Source organism: Scophthalmus maximus, chromosome 13, assembly GCF_022379125.1.
Source record: "Scophthalmus maximus strain ysfricsl-2021 chromosome 13, ASM2237912v1, whole genome shotgun sequence".
Lineage (NCBI taxonomy): Eukaryota > Metazoa > Chordata > Actinopteri > Pleuronectiformes > Scophthalmidae > Scophthalmus > Scophthalmus maximus.
Window position 1 is genome coordinate 13,134,558 of NC_061527.1, and position 13,753 is coordinate 13,148,310.

The window sequence follows — 13,753 nt, forward strand, 5'->3', positions numbered from 1 at the left end:
CTGGGCCTTGCCTACACTCAACTATTTGATTTCCATCGTTCTTAACCATCCACATAAATTGTCAGGAGCATTAAAGCTGTCCTCGACCGTTTCAGACAGAGGGGGGTGGGGAGAGAATAAGAGAGTGAGAGAGCTGGATACAGACAGTGAGGGGAGGGGACAGGGGTGAGGAGAGAGAATAAACAAAGTAAGTGTTCTGCCTTCCATCAGTCTCCCGCAGTACTCAGCTTTATGAGTCCCTCACTCCAAATGCCTCAGCTGCAGCCTCTCCTGCCTGGCCATTGATTTTCATATTACACTCTTTTATGTATTTATTTATTTCATATATTTCTTTTTAAACATCATCGATGAGCCTCGGGAGGACAGGCGAGGGGCCTCTGGTGATGTTAATACTCAGCCTAAACCGTATCCTCCTCTGTGATGGCCTTAATGGAGGCTAAGGTGTCCCACGGGAACAAGCAAGCTCGGCGACATGGGGGGGGGGGAAAGACGGTGTGCATGAAACAAAAAGGTTACCAGTGTAAGAGAGGGCGATTTGGAGGAAAAGGAAAAAACAAGTGGCTTAGTTTGTCTGGTGTGTGTGAGAAGTCTGAAAAATCTGAATATTGTGAGTAAAGGTGCATTCAGCCATTTAAAGTAGCTTTTACATTGAGATTGAACCTGGTTTTAGACACTCTTGTTACCCTTTGTCCCAGACCTATAGGGTTGTGTTGGATGGATGACATCTAAGGTGTACCACACTTATGGGCTTGGCATTCTCCCAAGACCCTTGCCAGTTCTGGATCCCTAAATCATTCAAGATTTCCCCCCATAGACTGTATACGACGTGTCTCCCATTGTACAAAAAAGAAATTGAAATATCCCGGATACGGTTTCTGCCATCTTGTGCTTTTGACGTCATTTGGGGCAGAGTAGGGAATGTGTTGAGGAGCAGCAGTATCGAGGTCCCACCAATATATGTGCTTGACCAATTGCCAGTCAGTCTCAGATGTCAATCAGGGCGTTTCACTCCATTTTTAACAATAAATCAGTCAATAAATGAAATAGCATCTGTATAGCCCATATCTACAAATCATAGCATTAGATATCTAATTAAAACCAAACTTACTGGAAAAATTACCGCTTGAAACCTTTTTTTCTGAAAAAATTATTATATAAAACATTTTTTCCTCTTTCCCATTGAGGAGGCAGGGTTTATGACCTACTCAACAGACAACCACCAGGGCGCGATCAAAATGATTTGGCTTCACTTTTGGGGAGCTGTCATGTCGTGCATCTTTACATACACTCTTTGGTTTCCTCCTACACCTTGGAGCTCCTGACTGCAGCTCAGTGTATCAGGGGAGAAGGGGATCACCCCGGCGTCTCAAGGACACTCCCAGGAGGTCTGAAGAGCAGTGAGTTTGGCGTCGGCTAATTTGACCGTGGGTGGCAATGCTCACACGCTGAGAGGCAAGGTTACCTCTCCCTGCTCACAGAGGAGACCCAGATTCAATTAGTGCTGGCCCAAGTCTGTAGATCCTTTTAACAATGGGCGGGGGCCTTCCCACACATCTGAGGGTAAACACAAACCGGACACCGACAAACTCATGCGTAAGCTCAGAACCGCCCTACATCTTGGTCACATCCTCAAAACACATCCTCACAAAAACAACATGTTGGTTTGTGACTATTTTAACTGGGACTTCAGCGATAGTTTACAAACTTGAGTGCATCCGCTCCACGTTTAGTTTTATTATAACCAGCTAATGTTTTCCAAACCATGATCACATTTGCCAAATGTGTTGATTTCCTACTTTCACATCCTGCAACTTATTTCTCTTGAAGTCAGTAAAGAATAAAATTCAATTCATCATTTACTTTATTTCACCAGGATATACTCTTGAATGCCGCATATTTGCCTCCAGAGATTTCCAGTAAATGTGGAGCCAACTCACCAAAGCCTTTGCTCCTGACCTGGTGAGGCCCACTTGAAATGTAACGCATGGTTTGCAGTGTGATGCATTGTAATTCATGTGCCACATAATCAATTAGAGACTTGCTTGAGAAAGGTAATCCATCACATTGAACATTTATTCTGCTTTCTTGTCAAAAGCAATGGTTTACCTTTAGATTCTTGTTGGTGCATATAATTAAAGAAATTTGAGATTTGAGTGTGATGTGAATTCGGTGGATTTTTTGCTTCACAAAGGTTTCTGCTCTATAGCCGGCTGTTAGAGTTGCCTTAAATGCACCAAAAAGAGATCATTTCCAAGCTGCACAAAATTATAATTCTGACATTTCAATGTCAATTTTATTTATAAAGCACATTTAAAACATCCAAAGTGCTACACAATAAATAAAGACAGAAGTAAAATAATGAAATGCAATAAGATAAAATGAAACAAAATAAAATAAAGGGATAAAAAGACGATATATAATTAATAAACGATGGGCAGTCGAAAGCCTGAGAATTCAAGTGAGTCTTCAGTTTAACCTTGAATCTGTCTATGGAGGGGGAACACGTATCTGTCAAAGCTAAACTGTTCTAGAGCTTCGGAGCAGCTACAGCAAACGCACAATCTCATTTACCCTTTAACCTCAAACCAAGGGACAGCCAGGAGCAGCTGGTCAGAGGCTCTGAGAGATGAAAACTCATGATGTGTCTTGGAGAATGGTCGGCTACACAGTGTGTGTAATTGTTTGTATGAGGTCTAAAAGTGAAAGACCTCCAGTGTGGAACTTTTAAGTTTTTGAAGGAAGTCTTGTCTGCGGTGGAGGTGCCACAGTAGTTGCTCTGAAAGAGGGTCGTCCTCTCCTCCATACTGCTCAAATCTGTGCTCTGCTTTCTGATTGATGGCACCTGCTCATCATAATGCTATCGGCTGGAATCTGCATAGCAATGATCCCAGTCGCCGATCGATTCACCCCTCATCTTCCCAACACACACCCTTGAGACTGATGCATACACACATCTCTCCCTCCCCCAACCACTGTCATTATAAAAGTCAGCAGCCGCTGCATGCATTGATCATAAATCATAATTGCTTGTCCATTTTTCCCCACTTGTTTAATGTTGCTGTCAGGGACAGAAGGGGGGAGAATAGTGGAAGGCAGGGAAGGGACGAGAGGAAGAAAAACCAAAAGAAAGTTTAGTGAGACAAAAGAGAGATGACTTAGAAATGGAAAAGAAAAGGAATAAGGTGGTAGGAAGTGGGAGACTCAAAAATGTTTGGACTTTTTAAATATGATTTTGCACAGCCCTTTATAATTTTTTTAAATGAAGAAACTATCACATTTAGCCAACATTTAGCTGCAGTGGTTGCCCATTTACCGTAGAGAAACATTGGAAGATATTCTTTTCTTTTTAGCATTTTCAAATAATCCATTACATCTCGTTATAAGAACATCTTATAACACCATATCTCTGCTCATGGAATGAAACCTTCCTCTTTTTGTGTTACAGAGCAAAGATGGCTGCCAATCATCCTCACTAAGGTCTCATTTGTTACAGTAATTTTTACTAAATTCTCAGAATAATTATCGTGGAAATGTATAGTGTCTAAGTTCTTTCTCACTGCACCCATGTTTTGTCCATCTTTAAATATAAACAATTGTTTCCTTTTTGAGGAAAGTGCTTTGTTTAGCAGCAGTATAAAAAAGGCTGTTATGGAAATTAATATGCCGTGTACAGAGTCCTGTTGGTGCTTGGATTGGCATGGTATGAAAACACGAGAACTACAGGTAGTAGCTGATGGTGGATTTGACAGACCTCTACCCACAATCTCTTCTCTGGCTCGGACACAGACAAGCAGAATTAAATGCAGACCGACTGAAACCTAGTTTTCGAACGGACATAGACCTAAGGGACTTTCGCATCCTCTTTGTATCACTGACTGAGTTAAGTTTCCACCTCTGATATGCCCTCTTAATCTTGAACGGATGTGGTTGAACATTTATAGTATCCGTGTCCCTATATTCGAGAACTGTGAAGGCAGGTGGAGAAAATGGACACAACAGAGCTCCAGACAAGATTTCTGTTTGTTCCTGATTGTCCCCAGTTTGACTTTGAGTTGTCTGGAAAATCCTGAACTCCATTTTAGAATAATGTGTAAGAACAACAACAAACTAATTTATTTAGCCTCTGACATTTTCCCTTTTTTTCTTTCTTTGGACCAATTTTTGGACTTGTTACAGTGATATTTTGATCTGTTAAGCCAAACAGCTAAAGAAATAACTGCTTGCCATATCTCTCTATATATATCCACGATTCGCTCTCGTTCTTTTCCATCCATCTTGCGTCACATCATTTGTGTGGTAGAAATGATAGATTGGTGTGACTTAAATTCAGCAAAACTGCAATAGTACTAATAGATCAATCCCCATCCATGCAGCTCCTAAGCATATTGCTCCACCCTATTAGGGTGATACACTACACTGTGCTGGATCTCTGCTGCTGGTATTGTGCAAGCAGCTGCTTTATTGAGCACTCTGCTGACATCCCGCCCAGCATTTCTGCACCGCAAGGGGAAACTTTGGATGACATGTAAAAGCAGGGGTTTCGGTGCAACATGCCTCAGTAATGGGATGGAAACAGGGGTGCACGGGGGGGGGGGGGGGGGGGGGGGGGGGGGGGTGCTACGGTTGCTAACTGCAGGTATTGTGGATGGGGGGTTGGGGGTGTCTCTTCCAGGCTGCTTCCAAAGCAAATGGAAGACAATCCAATTTCCTGTGATTCCATCAAGCCTCCGTCCTGGATCCAGGGGCATTAGGGAACGCTGAGAGGACAGGCCCCTGACCCCTCTCATGAACATACAAGAGGCATGTGGGCTGCACACATACACTGGCACGCACAACGTTCTTCCTCACAAACATGCACGTGTACAGGCAGCAGCACTTTATATGTGAATTTTCCTTTTGTTGTCCAGCTCACTTTGGGCTGCAGACAATCATTATTTAAATTTTTGATAAATCTGCAGATTATTTTCTCGTTAATCAAATAATAATGTATTTTTTTCATGAACTCAGTTTAAAATATCATAATTCCCCAGGGCCTACACTGATGTAGATAAGACAAGCATATTCACTGAAACAGTGAGAAACATTTTTAAAATATCTTCAAACTTGTGGAGCAGGAACAAGCAAATGCTTTAGTGATTATCAAAATAGTTTTTGATTCATTTTCTGTTGGTGAACTAATGATTTAAGCTCTCGTCTCTCTGCACCATAACTATATTGCTTGTGCATTGTCTGTCACGCAGTCTTGCTGTGTGTGTGTGTGTGTGTGTGTGTGTGTGTGTGTGTGTGTGTGTGTGTGTGTGTGTGTGTGTGTGTGTGTGTGTGTGTGTGTGTGTGTGTGTGTGTGTGTGTGTGTGTGTGTGTGTGTGTGTGTGTGTGTGTGTGTGTGTGTGTGTGTGTTGAACAACTAACTGCAGATTAACGCTTGCTGCAGATTAGGGCTTAAACCCCTTACACTTTAATTATAACTGTATGTATTTATGTGCATCAAGGTCCTTCACTTGGCCCCGGCTCAAAACATCTGTCACTGTCCCTGTGTGCCAAGTGGGTTTGTGTTTCATGCAGTAAAATAAAGAAGAAATTAGTCAAGTATTTTTTTTCCTTCTTGGAGCATCCCGTTTGATTTTTTACAGATAATGCCTGGGTGAAAATGTACACTCTTATCTAAATTTGTCAATTTTAACAGAGTTCTTTCCCGCTCTTCACTCGAAACCACGTCCGCAGTACATCACACGTCTAAACTCGCAGACAGACAGCATTGTTGTCTTGAGTTAACTACGGTGCGCTTTCCACGCTGGTGGCGATTTGCATCTGTGCTCTGTGATCCACCCAGAGGGAATAGAAAGCTCTAATCCAATCAGCAGGTCCCTGAAGTGCTGCCCCTGAGAGAGAGAGAGAGCAAGTGTGAGAGAAAGAGAGAGAGGGTTGAACACACAACAATAGGACCACTCTGAACTGGGCCCACCCAGAGAGGGAAGACAGGAAACAGACGAAGGAAGAGATGGGAAGAAGAAGGAAGGTTTGAAAAGGAAAGGGATCAAGATTGAATAGGAGACTAAATGGAACAAGAAATGTGGCTGTGGTAATGCAAGGAGAAAGAGGAGGAAATAAAGGAGTGAATGGAAAAAAAGAGAGAGATGACTTTGGATGATGAAAGGAAAGAGGTGAGAGGAGGTGTGGTTTGGAGGTCAGAAGAACCAGAAGAGGATTGGTAGAAAGTAAAGGAAGGGCGTGGAAGTGACCACCGCAGGAAGGGGCACAAGAGGATCTGCTGCTGGAAGGGCAAAGGTGGAACGACTAATGATTAATTTCACCTGAACAGTTTTAGTAATTTGATCGTTTTTCCACTTCAGTGACATTTTACAGCATAGAAGCAAATGTCACTGTGTCTGCTGCCTCTTAACATTCCTCCGAACATCCAAAACCATTGTACTGGGCTGAACGGCTGCTCCTGTTCTGAGACTGGAGGCAACAGTTCGACCATTTATCATCATTATGAGGTGCAAAGGCAGAAGGAGCCGTGATTAACAAGGGAATCTCCTGTTGATGATGCCTGTCATATCTTGTCTTATTATACACACGCACACACACACCCCCCCCCCACACACACATTTCCCTGTCCCAAGGCCAACAGTTCTTACAAGAATTATATCTTTACTATTGACCCCTTGACCCCAAGTACCATTTTTACGGTTCATAGGACACACACACACACACACACACTCACACACACTTGACTTCATTGTCCCTGAACTTTTGTGTGTCAGTCACATATAGCTCCAATGGTTAATTCATTTAAAGGAAAAGGCACGAAAGTTTCCTCTTTTTTTCTTATTGTAAACAAATCTCATGAAATCTCAGAACAAACCAACAATTCCACCAACAAATGTTGTCAGTGTATCCAAATCCCAATATACTGTAGCCCTCCCCTCTGTCCCTCCAAAACTCTTTTTTGTTGGTCCCAAATACAGCATCCTGCTGTCAGAGAAACTCAGCAAATGTGTATTTAACCGTTCTTTACGAATGCACTATTTCCTGTAGTTTGAGCAACACAGTGTTCTACAGTGTCCTGCTATTTTAGGAAATGACTGTGCCTTTTCTATTAATGAATCTATATATTTGTGCGTCGTTTTTGATGCTTCATGTCTTCAGCAGTAACAAATGGCCTTGTGGCTGAGTGACATGGTAAGAAAATCCAGAAAGCCAAAAAGATTGACCAGTGTCACATGTATGTCATATTGTTCATATTGGAAACCGCTGCAATGCCAAAAGTTTCTGAGAGTTAATAAGTCTTGATTCATTTTATAAATTCATTTTTTAAATTTTTTTCATGGTATTTGTTAACAACAAGAAAAATGAGGAACAACGCCAGCTTTATTCTTTCAGGCTCTCTAAAAACTTCCAGGTAGTTTCAGCATTTACCACAACAATCGCTGGGATTAGTTTAATGGGTTCATTTGCAGCTTGGTGGAGTTAAGATATGGGGCTTGAAGTCACCAGCAAGCTGAGAGGTTTGTTTTGCTGCTCACGTGTTTCTCAAATCAATATCTCATCTTCTCATGATCCCCCTTTGGTACAATGAAAACATGGCCCACATGCCCACAGATAACACACAGGAATTACTTTGCATTCTAGCAGCTGCAGGTTTTCCAGTTGATTCTTAGAAGTTTGATCAAAGTAATTTGCAATTTCTCTTACGCTAAATGCTGGTGAACCATATGTTTTATTCTTGATAATATTCCTGGAATTTGATTCTGATATTTTATTCTTCCCAAGTCGCAGGTCTGTTGAATTAAAGGCTTGTTTTTGTCTTTTACAGGACAATGAAGGACAAACGGCACTACATTATGGTAAGGAGGTTTTCTCTTATCAATTTCCACAGCCCGAATTTACATTCGGCTTGTTTTCTAGAAAGAGCCGGAGTTTTGCCCACATTTGTCTCAAATGTGTCATTTACCTCCTCTTCGTCTCGCTCCTCCTGCCGTTCCTCATCTTCACTTTCAACAGTTGTTTTTTACTCAGTTCCTCTCATTCCTCTCTGTTGTATTCTCTCTCTCTTTCTCTGTGTGTGTGTGTGTGTGTGTGTGTGTGTGTGTGTGTGTGTGTGTGTGTGTGTGTGTGTGTGTGTGTGTGTGTGTGTGTGTGTGTGTGTGTGTGTGTGTGTGTGTGTGTGTGTGTGTGTGTGTGTGTGTGTGTGTGTGTGTGTGTGTGTGTGTGTGTGTGTGGGTGGGTGCCTGTCTGGTTTCGTTCTGCGCATGTGTGTGTGAAATAATCGCCCGGCCTCCCAGAGGAAATCAGCGGTGGTCCTTAGACTCCCCTGACCCTCTCATGCCCCAACACACGTGTCCCTGAGGGGCGGTTCCCCTGTCCTCTGAGCGCGTGTGTGTTGCTGCACCATCTGTCCCCCTGCTTGGTGGCACTGGAGTTGGTGTGTTGCATCACCCCCCACCCCCCTCCCACACAAACACACTCTGCAGAGGAAGCCACGAGGATGGGGCATAAAAAGATGACTAATAAACATAAGCGATGAACTCCAAGAGACAAATAGCAGAGAATGAAAATTCATTCCCACCTCTCTTTGCACAGGGCCACAGTAGCTGGCAAGTGATTAATTGAGGGTTTACTGCTCACCATAAATTGTTCTCCTCCTCTACGGCTCCCCTGAGGGCCAGCCACTTTTTACTGCTCAAGGCCCAGGCGAGACACACGCCATCATGGGCACACTCACTGCTGGCTAAATAAAACACTGTTTCGATCAAAAAGAGGAGGTCTGCAGGCATGGCTGGAAAAATAAGCCAAGCTTTGTTAGCCTGATTTGGCTGAAAGACAAGTGATTATTTTAGTGTTTGACTCTTACACAGGTAGTACTATTCATAGACACAACTCAAACATGCACACATGCATTCCTATGCATCATCTCATGCACACACACTCCCGCCACCCAGCCCACCAGCCACCCCGGGGCTGGAGGTTAAAAGGCCTGGCTGTCAATCACTGCGGCTGCTGACATCAGCGATCATGTCGCAGTACAGTCTGCGCTTTAAAAGGAGTGAGTGAGTGACACCGACAGAGAAGAGCACTCAGATCAAGAGAGGGAGAGAGGGAGGGTGGGGTGAGAGGTGCCACAGGGACGAGAGGTGCATTGGGAACGCAGGGACCTGTTAACTGGGTTAAGAAAGTGCATGCCCCCCTCCCATACAGAGAGCGAAGACCCTTTTAGTCAGGGCACAAATTGCCAATGGGGCAGAATTGAAGTGTTTGTGGGAACCACAGGTCCAGGCCAGTGTCAGTACTGGGCCTGCAAATGGGCTTTTCATGAACTGCAGCATTGTACATATTGTATTAAACTATAGTATGTCGGAGAAAGGAGGGAGGACAATTAATGCAAAATTGGTGCACAATATCATAACAGCCTAAAAAGAGCTGCAATGATCCATCAAATCCCCAATTATGCCATTTATCCAGTTAAGAAAAAATGATTTCACAAATTGGTTTCAGAAAGGACCAGAATTGTACTAAGAGGAACATGAATGCATTGAAGTGTCATGGCAATTCCTCCAACAGTTGTCAAGACGAATTACTGAAAACTACTAAGGTCAACTTCATGGTGGTGCTAAAAGGAAGTTCAGGGGATCACCAAAGTCATTTTGGTATATCACGTGGGAACCATGAATATCTGTACCCAATTTCTATTCTAATCCATTCATTTAATATTTTTTCTTTTAGATATTTCACTGAATAAGTAAACAAAATGTATCCTGCTGTTTGGTCTAGGTAATAACTCCTTTGTCATTGGGATTCATGCTCCCTGAATGTCTGAAGAAAGTTTCATGCTAATCCATCATGAAGTTGTTGGGATATTGCAATGTGGACCAATGTGGTGAACCGACAGACTAATGTTGCCATCCACAGAGCCACACCAAAATCATGGCTAAAAAGCTAAATGTCTTTCCTGCAACAATTTTATTTCTCCCTCCTTTCACATCATTCATGTCCTTCTAACTCGTCCTTTAATTTAGTCTCTTCTTTTCACAGCATCTGCGTGTGAGTTCGCTGAAATCGTGGAGCTTCTGCTTAACGCTGGAGCCGACCCGTCCATCAAAGACATGGAGGGCTCGCTCCCCGAGGAGGTCACCGAATCCAGCACCATCTCCTCTCTCCTTCGCCAGCACACTGCTCCGAAAGGCTAGACCCCCTCCACCCGCCCACCGCCCGAGTCCTCATCTCGTCCCACGCTCCACTCATTTGCCTGGCTGCCCTACCATCCCTCCTTCATTCCTGAAAAGACTCTGTTCAACCCCAGCAGGTAGTAGACCAGGACTGCAGAAGTTTTATTTGATTTTATTTCCAAATACTTCTGTTGAGTTTAATTTAATTGACTTAGCTTCTTGGAACTAAGGGTGTAAACGTTAGCCTTCCCAAACGATAAGACACAACAGCACATCTCATATAAGACACAGAATGAAACGGACCGCATAGACTTTCATCCATTTAAAATAATATATATATTGACTTTATCTGCCCAGTAGGTTTGGGTGATATTGTGATTATTGCGTGGGGATCAAGGCCTGTCAGCTGGTAGGTACTTTGCTTTACTGAAGTAGCTCAACCTTGAATTATCTCTTGTTGTATGAGGCCATTACAAGCAATATTGCAAATCAATGTGCAGGACTGCTAATTGGCAAAATTAGAAAGATTTGTGCATATGATGAAGTATCTAGTTTTGTCTGGTACTGAAGTCATTGGAGGAACTAAAAACAGACTTTCCCATTTACTTATATCATCCATAAACAAATACAATTCTAGGAAATTCATGATATTAGAATATTAATCGTTATCACATTATAAAATGGTGTATACCGTAAAGAAGATTTTCTACATATCACTCCCACGTACTGTGCAGGTATGACAACCAGCCAGGCCTTTAAGCATGAGTCAACTCTCAACAGGTTACGTTATTTCAGATCTTTTCATGATTCAGTTGTGTTATGTTCCAAGGAATGCTTTAATTATTTGACATATATTATCATTAAAGTCTTCAACAAATCAGATTCCTCTGACTTTTATTCTTAACTGTGTTAGTGACAGAAGCCTTAACTTAAAAAATTGACTGTTTTGCCTCATACTGTATTTGTGTATATACTGCTGCAGTGATAGTTTACATAAAATATCATCACAAACTCTCATCTCACCACAAGGGCCACCACAATAAACCTGAGCCTAACATTATCCATGTAAAGAAAACATTAACTGAGTTTATTTCTGCCAGCCACCAGTTATATTATAGAGAAATGCTGGGTGCAATTTGAATATGAATGTTTGGATTAGTTTTTACTCTAATAGAATTTCAAAATACAGATTATTTATGAATCACCTTTAACCAAATAGTGACACTACTTTAAAAGACATTATTTGAGTCTTGTCAACCCAATGCCACCAGGCATACAAGGAAAAACACTCTTAATATATGAACATTTGAATGGGATCAAAAGCATATCAGAAAAATTAATTCAACATGGCAGAATATGCCAACAGAAAAAGACTGGTTTCAGTAGTATGAAATCACACAGATACACTCAGACCAATACAGTATCAAAGTGATAATTGGAGGCCCTACCACCAACTACAGTAATCGCACTGCACATTAATATAATGCACCTAAAAAGTATAATGGAAAATTGAATAATAAAAAATAAACAAACTGTACATATAGTACTCACGTTCTTGTACATTTGATGTTTGAGTATTGTTTCTTAGTCATGTTCACTGTCTGCACAGCATACATACAACACTGTTATTCTCTAAGACCTGCCTCTGAACAGTTTTGTCACATAGGAGGGGGTTGGACGTTCTCCAAAAAATAAAAAAGAACTTGTGGTCTAAAGCCAAATCTGTTTTGCTTATCCTCAAGCCCCTCAGATCAGCACATTTTCTCTGCCTCCGCTCACACACACACTCCACCAGATGAGAATTAACTAAATCTGGATCCTAGTTCTTAACTACAATTTACACCAAGATACAAATGCACATTTTGTACACAACAGTGGGAACAAAGCTTAATCCCTTACTCTCTAACACGCTGCCTCGATGCCCTCATCCCCCAACGTTTCACTTAAAACCCTGGAAATCTGCTTTGACACAAGGCGTTAGATAACCATCTCAACATGTCAGTCACTCAGATCTATGACAGCAGTAGATGGTCTACCAGGCATTGATAGTCATCACCAGGCACAGCGCTTCAAATTACATTTTTGTCTTGACAGTTGTTGTACAGTACTTACATAGTGAATTGAGATGCAAGTGAGCGGTGCCATACAGTACATGAAGTGAATTGAAATATCTCCATGTGATGTCTACATCTGTATATCTCCTTCTCCATGTATCGACTGAGAGAGGAGGGCGTATGGGAATATTTTTTTCCCAAAAGTATCATCATTCACTTTTGTAAGCTTCAGCTATGGAACCTTCGTCATTGGATTTTATCATGAATTTTGAGGAGGAACCCTAACTGAGTTGAGGAGAAACCTTTTGAGTATTCCACCTGAGTCTGAGACGTGATGCACTACAATCCCACAAAGAGACAACCAGTGATCATCTCATTGTTATGAATTCCATCCACATCCTGCCATTAGGATGTTGGCGTATCTCTAAAGCCTGTTTGGGGCCTGTTGTTGTCTCTTCGTTGCTTCCTAAACCCCGTTATACTGGCTTGAGGTAAGAGAGGGTGACGGCAGCCGTGCTTCCCTCCCGGCTCGTCTGCAAGACTCTGACACTAAGCCCATTATGCTTCCATTATGTGGCTTCAATTTTCCTCTGAGCTTTTCACTTTTGACACTGCAGCTCCCTCCATCTCCAAACCGCAGACAAACGCCCACCCAGGCCCAATATCGTTCAGCGGTTCTGAATATTTATGCATTTTTCAGAGGTGAAAAGTAACTACATTTACTCAAGCAGTAAATTTAAGTACAGTTTTGAAGTACCAGTACTTTGCTTGCATGCCTCCAACTTTATACTCTTTATAAAGAGTTTACATGCAAGCAAGTACCCAGGTTTTTATCTGGTTATTGGAGTATCCTGTTGTTTTTGTTCATGTAAAGTACAGTAAGCCTTTCTCCCAGATTTGAGAAACTTGGATATGCTAAATAGAGCATATAAAACGCTGTTATGCGATGACAGGTAAACTCCTCAATCGGGTTTCTTATCATTGTCTGTGTGTGCCGTTTCAAGGTCGTCAGTAAAAGAAGAAATATGATCATAAATGGTGTAATAATAATCAACAAGCTCAAATAAAGGTCCACGATTGTATTATCCCTCTTTTCCATCATGAGTGATCAGCTGGAGAGGAGGAATCCAAATGAGTTCAGACAGAAGGACTCTAACTGGTTTCATTCACAACTGTTGAAGTAATGAGGAACCTAGACACATTATAAACCTGGGTACTGTTATGATCACATGTACTGCAACATGATTAACCAGGTTTCTTGTGTGCCATATAAGCAGCATATCCTATAATCAAAACCAGGATTAGAGTCAGAACAGGGATACTAATGTTCATGTAAATCTATTCATTGAGACACCAGAGGTAGTACTTAGTATTGGTTTTAATGTGCATGTTTGTTGCTTCGCACCTGGGTGGTATTTGTGGATGTGTGTGGATCTCTTCAGCAATTCATCCAGTGATCTCTCCTACTCCTACACCACTCTCACTGCTCCTCATTTCATTTTTCCGTTTCCCTCACCGTTGACCTGCACACTA

At 42.0% G+C, this 13,753-nt stretch overlaps 1 protein-coding gene across 2 annotated transcripts in view; it reads left to right on the forward strand.

Moving 5' to 3' along the window:
• Positions 1 to 11,048, forward strand: part of acbd6 (acyl-CoA binding domain containing 6) — a 29,951-nt gene extending 18,903 nt beyond the window's left edge. For both annotated transcript variants that reach the window (XM_035646514.2, XM_035646516.2), the window contains 2 exons: positions 7,817 to 7,847; positions 10,033 to 11,048. In XM_035646514.2, the coding sequence (XP_035502407.1) occupies positions 7,817 to 7,847; positions 10,033 to 10,187 (186 nt within the window). In that variant the 3' untranslated portion in view covers positions 10,188 to 11,048. The remainder of the gene's footprint in view (positions 1 to 7,816; positions 7,848 to 10,032) is intronic.
• Positions 11,049 to 13,753: the final 2,705 nt, after the last annotated feature.